At 41.9% G+C, this 6,481-nt stretch overlaps 1 protein-coding gene across 1 annotated transcript in view; it reads right to left on the reverse strand.

The window, feature by feature from the left end:
- med13a (mediator complex subunit 13a) overlaps positions 1-5,945 on the reverse strand; it is a 182,603-nt gene extending 176,658 nt beyond the window's left edge. The window contains exon 1 of the mRNA XM_080210890.1: positions 5,611-5,945. Within this exon, the coding sequence (XP_080067016.1) occupies positions 5,611-5,685 (75 nt within the window). The 5' untranslated portion in view covers positions 5,686-5,945. The remainder of the gene's footprint in view (positions 1-5,610) is intronic.
- Positions 5,946-6,481: the final 536 nt, after the last annotated feature.

Consider the following 6,481-nt stretch of genomic DNA (forward strand, 5'->3'; position numbering starts at 1 on the left):
CATTGTGTAAATGTCACAGACTAAAAAGAAACAAATCCCAACTGCCTTGAAGTTGGGTTCAGGTCCCACTCCATAACTTGAGCACATAATCATAGCTGACACTCATGCTGGGCAAATGCTGTGTTGGAGTCGTTTTGCCACACGAGGCATTAAACAGAGTCTGCCCATTTAGGTATATGCAAAGTATCCTGTTGCACTACTGGAAAGCAGATGAAAAGAGGCCAACATTTACCTTTCAAACAACACCAACAAAAATAGACCAACTGTTCATTCATTGCAATGCCAATCACAGAATCTGCTGCCACGTTTGCCAAAGAAATTCAGTGGCCATATTGTGGTTCTGGAGGTAATTGTGCAGGTTTGCTCTTTAACTCCATGTTAAGATTGCCGATTTCAGTAAACAGGGCCCTCCTCCTCTCCTCCCCTCCCCACCTGCAAAATGATTTCAAGTTCAAAATAAAAAGCATTTATATACAGACCAGATTAGATCCTTGCCCTGTGCCAAGTAAACACAGCAGAGGTGTTAAAATTGGTCTTAGTGCCTCCAACTAAAAAAGGAACAAATGAAACAACAATAACACCAACCAGCAACCATTAAAAAGTGCTCATGTTAATGAGGTCTGTCAATGTTACTGTTTATTGTTCACTCATGAATTATTTTGGCAATGGATAATGTACAGGAGCTGCTAACAACTGCAAGTCCAAGTCCCAGCAAGTGTCAGCAAGTTCAACAAGGAAGCAAAGGGTGAAATTAAAATCAAGGCACACCACATTGAAAGCGTTCTGTCGGAATTCTACCGCCCCACCCGCCACAGAATCAGAACGGGCAAGGAAAGGACAACAGGAATGTCCATTGCTCTCAGGCAGGAACTTCCAGTCTCACAAGCGATGCTGCAAAATCCCACCCCATATCCATCAAGTAGTCTTGAATAAAGAGCACTAAAATTGGCCTTGGGTTTCAGAACTTGAGGGAACAAAAAAAAGGAAAAAAGAGGCATGGCAAGGGTTCCCACTCTAGGTTACTGTACAATGACCTTGAAGCCTACTCAAGCACGCCAGTGAAGGATAAGATTAGAAATAGCTTGTAGTAAGAGGCCAGGCCGCAAGATCAAGGAAAGAATCATATGCAATTAGTCTCAGAGCAACAGAGCTGGTCTCAAGCGTAAGGCATCTGTTCACCATCTTCCAAATTTCGTATTTCATCAGTGTCAATTTTTTTTTAACAAAAGGAAATGTTATGGAGGCAATGAATTTTTTAAACCAGTACAGAGACCTGTGCGTGGGATCTTTCCACTATTAAAAAGGTGCTCTGGTGACATCACTATTGGGTAACAATCTTCAAGATAATAGGAAAAGACAGTAGACAAAGATAAATCATTTCTACTGGTTAGAGATTCTAGAAGTAGAGGACAATCTAAAAATTAGGGCCAGCCTGTTCAGGGGAGATGTTAGGAAACATTTCTACACAAAAGGATGGTACAAATTTGGAACACTTTCAAAAACAGCAGTTGATGCTAGACAAATTGCTAAATTTAAATCCGATTTGTTTAACAAAAGTTTATGATAAAGTATTAAGGGATATGGGCCAAATGCAGGTGTACAGAGTTAGGCAAAATTTCAGCCATGATCTCATTGAATGGCAGCAAAACAGACTTGAGGGGGCAAAAGGACAGAAGAACAGGGAGTAGGTCAATGCTCTAGTCCCAGAGATGCAAAAGGGGCAGTTTAAGCTTGAGCTGGCTAATGAGTAAAAGCAGTACTGCCAATCCCAGAAACACAAGTCACTGGTTGGATATGCCCCCAGTCAGTAGTTAGGTTTCCTGGACTTGCAAATCCAGATCAACTCTCAGGTCTTGAAATCAATTGTTTTCAATGGAGCCGCTCCAGGATATTTTATTAGTGACATCAGAGCAATATAACCGCAAAATCAGATCTGGCAAGCTTTTGGCCAGAAAGTATGTGTACGTACAGATTTATTTATAGCAAGCTGTATTTGCACTCTTTCTTCCCCCCACCCTGCACCCCCCACCCCATTTTACGAACAGCACAGCAATGTAGTGAAGCATGATGTTCTTGACAGCTTTCATTTCAGAATTCAGTTGCAAGCTGCTAGTACTAAAAGAGATCAATTACTGACAGATTACTCTTCAGCTAGCAACAGGATAGTGTACAATATTGAACAGCCTGGTAGAATGGCATTCAAGCACTAATCTCTGCTAAGACAACTCCCTATTAAGCAAAGTCATTGTCTCAAATGTACTAAACAATGCAGATCAAAACACTCAAATTTTTAATGTGTTATTAGACCAGAAAAACACTGCTAAAAATTAGCTGGACTCGGAAAGGGAAGGAAAACATGAGTTGTAGTTCACACAATTGTAAACTATCTACCCTTCCTTTGACAGCTATGGCTCAGTTAGTCTCACAGAAAGTAGAGAAATGAAGTCCACTCAAACTTGAGCTGAAGTATTAAGGATGACACTCCATTGAGAGAGGGAGTGCTGTCATGCTAGGAGGTGTCATCTTTCAGATGTGATGTTAAATGGAGGCCCAGTCAGCCCTCAGGTGGACAGAAAAATCCTACTACCAATATAGAACAGCAACGCAGGGAGGGGGTGGGATGAAAGAAAATCCCAGGTGCCCAATATGTATTCCTCAATTAATATTACACAAACAGGCTAACCAGTTGTTATCACATTGCTGATCGTAACAGCCTGCCAATGCAAATTTGGCTGCCATGTTTCTTGCACTACATCAGTGAATACACTTCAAAAGCACTTGGGCTGATAAGTGCTTTGAGATGTCAAATTGACAGGAAAGGCACTGAATAAATGCAAGTCTCCTTTTCTTACTGGAAAGCATAAATGCCAATATTGAGCTGAGCTTGGCAGTGATGCCAAGCCTTCCACTGGCCCACTGACCAGATGAATCAGCTGCCAGTATTCACTGTCTACATTGGCACAGTGGCTAGCAATGCTGCTTCACAGCGCCAGGGCCACGGGTTCACTCCCCGGCTTGGGAAAGTGCCTGTGTGGTGCTCGTGCAGGTTTCCTTCAGGTGCTCCAGTTTTCTCCCACTGTCCAAAAGACATGCTGGTTCGGTGAATTGGCCAAGCTAAATTCTCTTCAGTGTACCCGAACAGGTGCCGACTGGGGGATTTTCACAGTAACTTTGTTGTTAATGTAAGCCTACTTCTGACTAATAAATTACATGCAAAAAGAATGCTGGCTTGGGCAAATGAAGCCAAATTCCAGCAAAAGTCTGAACAGTATAGGTCAGAAGGTTGCCATTTGGCCCATAGAGTCTGTGCTGACAGTGCAATTAGGAAAAGGAAATTAACAAACAGGAGGAAGATTACATAACACCTCATTTTTTTAAAGGTACAACTTATACTGCTTACAAGAAAACCATAAATCTTGAGCACAAGCCTGTTCTAGACATCTACTCTTAGTATATAAACACTTAAATTATATCACTTTGTGCGAAAGTCTTCAAAAATATTACTGACCAATTCCAAAGCAGGAAATACAAACAAATGCACCGATATCTCAAACCAAAGAAAAACAAAAACACCCCCATCTGAAACAGGTTCAGAAGTCATTTTAACAGTTTACTTAAAACCTCAGCATTTGATAATTTTTCAAGCAAACCAATACTGAACTCCAAACTAACAGTAAAGTAACAAAATATTCATTTTTTTTTAGGGGACAGGAAGGGCCAAACACAAGAACGAACTCATTTTGTTTTCACTCCATTTGCTCAGCTCTCCTACCAGACACCAACTAACTCTACAACAGTCATGAAGTCTGCAACTCAGATTATTCATGTTATCTCAACTAGAAGAGTCAGAGCAACGAGTTCCTCAAGCATTTGAGTTGGCGGCAGCTGGGGGGGGGGAAAGAAGAGAGAGAAAGAGAGAGGGGGAAGAGGAGCAGAGGGAAGAATTAAAACCAGACCATTTTAAAAGTAAAAGCCCAGTTTCTACTTTTATGAGTCATAAACCATATTGGTCAGTTCCCACCCCAGCACTTGCTCCTTGAAATCCAAAACAGAGTGAAATTCATTTCATGCTCCATATTCTATTTGCACTTTTTCCCCCAAAAAGCTCATCCACTATTTCCACTAACAAGACACTTAACAGCACCACCACATTTAACTGTAATCATTTTTTAGAAGACAGCTGGACAGCCATATTAAGAATCTGAGGTTTATAAAAAATTTAAAAAATGATGTTCCAGATCATTTTTAAAGATTCCCAGATGACCAGAAAGGAAACACTGGCTCTGAAACTTTCCATTTCGCCACTCCTTCCCATATATCCAATGTTAATAAAATCAAACACGATATATGAGCAGGATTTGTCAGCTCGGAGGAATGCACTGGCTAAATTTGTTCCGGTATCAAGCAACTAGCTTGTGTTAGAAATAACGCTGAAATAGGTGTTTATTTCACATCTACAGCACTTCTGTTGCTTTGCTCAAGACAAAAGGGCCTGAAACACATACCACCCACCCAATACATTTAGAAATACAATCCATGTAAAGTGACCTCTGACAACTTCCCCTCACTTTGTAAATTAAGATTTTCCATTCCAGAAGGGGGGAAAAAGTTACACCCAAAGAAAAAACACTGACATTACATTAAAACTTGAGCTACTCAAATTTCTTTCTCAGCCGACTGGAGTTCTCATTCTGAAACGGGGGTTGCATTTTTTTTGCATTTGCTCTGAAGTTTGAAAACACTTCCCTTTTACGACGCAGCAACTCTTAGTCTCTGGACGAAGGGGGGCGGCGAAGCAACAATAAAAAAACTACATTCTATATGCAACCATTAATTATACTTAAAATTAAAACGTCGGAGTTAAAATGATAGCCTTGGGGCCCATCGTAGTTTTAATGCTGCTTTAAAACAACACTTAACTACCCCCACCATCCCCCCCCCGTTTCGTTTGTTAAAATACCGTTTCGGCTTTGGCTGGAAAATGGCAACTGAAATGACCAGTTTAAAAATATTATTTGTACAAATCAAACGTATATTCATAAAAGGCTACCATCTGAACAAATTACGTGCCAAGAAAAAAGGGCAAAGTAGTTTTTGGGGCAAGTTAAGGAGTTCACACATTTGGCCTTTGAACAGGTTTTCTGACACAACCTGATTTTTCTCCACCTCAAGACATTTAGAAAATGTGTGGAAGTTGTGCATTTAATGAAACACTGGCATTTTAAAAAGTGGATGTTTTTAAAGAGTGGACTTTGAGGGCAAGTTAAGGAGCTCACACATGTTGGCCTATTAAACAGGTTTTTTGGACACAATACCACCTCAAGACGTTTAGAAAATGTGTGCAAGTTGTACATTTAATGAAACATTAGTATTCTTTTAAAAAGTGGCTGTTTTTTTAAAAAGTGGACTTTTGAGAAGTTTTTTTTGAAGAAAAATTGAAGGTGTTGGGATCTAGGCTGTTTGAGATGTAAATACATGACTAAAATTAGAGATTAGTAGGATTTTTTTTAAACACCCCCCCCCCTCACTATCTCTCTCTCTCTATCCACTACGCCTGAGTAAAGGCCGCGGTTTGAAAATGGCTGCGCGACGGCCGCTTCAATCACTCACCAGAGAGAAGAGATTGGAATAGCAATCCTCCAAACTCGCCCCGTTCGCCACCCAGCAGCCGGACGAACTCATCATCACGATCCCTGCATCATCGACGGAGATTTAACACGCACTTCAAAAAGGAAAATATATATGTATATGCGCACACAAACACACAGAAAGAAAAATAAAAGTCCTCCCCTCAGGAAAATTTCCTCAAATATCTTTTCCACATGAAGGCTGAGGTGTTTTTTTTATTTAGTTGTCCTTTGGTTGCTTTTTGTTTATTTTTCCTCCCCTTCTCTCAGACAGAGAGAGGAACGACATGAAGGGATCTGTCGACTCGCTTCCCTTCCTTTCCCCTCCCTCCCTCCCCCCCTCCCGCTTACTCGCCTCCCTCTCAGCGACTCCAGTTTGTGTTCAGTCCCTGTCCTTTAATGGGAGCCTCAGTCCCAGACTTAATGGCGGAGGCACCGTCACGTGACGCGGCCGGCCGCCGCTTTACAGTCCCCCCTCACCAACAAAACCTGCCGTGGCCGCCAGGGGCGCGGTGGAGCACAGGTCCCCTCCACACACACACGTGTACTTCCCACCGCGGCCACCAGGGGCGCGGTGAAATACAATATCTAGTCGCCGCCACCAGGAGTGCAGTGGAGCACAAGACCACACATGCACTTCCTAGCCATGGCCACCAGGGGTGCGGTGGAGCACAACCCGCACGCGCATGCACTTCCTGGCCGTGGCCACCGGGGGCGCTGAACGAAGTCAGCCCAAATACTGATTTTTTTTAACTATCTTAAGTTATCTTTAACTTAACTGCCTTCTATTTCAGAATAAACTAATGTCTACATTTGCAAACTTCCTCCTTTCCATCTTCAAATCTTCCATCTTT

The sequence above is a fragment of the Carcharhinus amblyrhynchos genome, chromosome 23, assembly GCF_965287045.1.
Source record: "Carcharhinus amblyrhynchos chromosome 23, sCarAmb.v2.hapA, whole genome shotgun sequence".
In the NCBI taxonomy this organism is placed as follows: domain Eukaryota; kingdom Metazoa; phylum Chordata; class Chondrichthyes; order Carcharhiniformes; family Carcharhinidae; genus Carcharhinus; species Carcharhinus amblyrhynchos.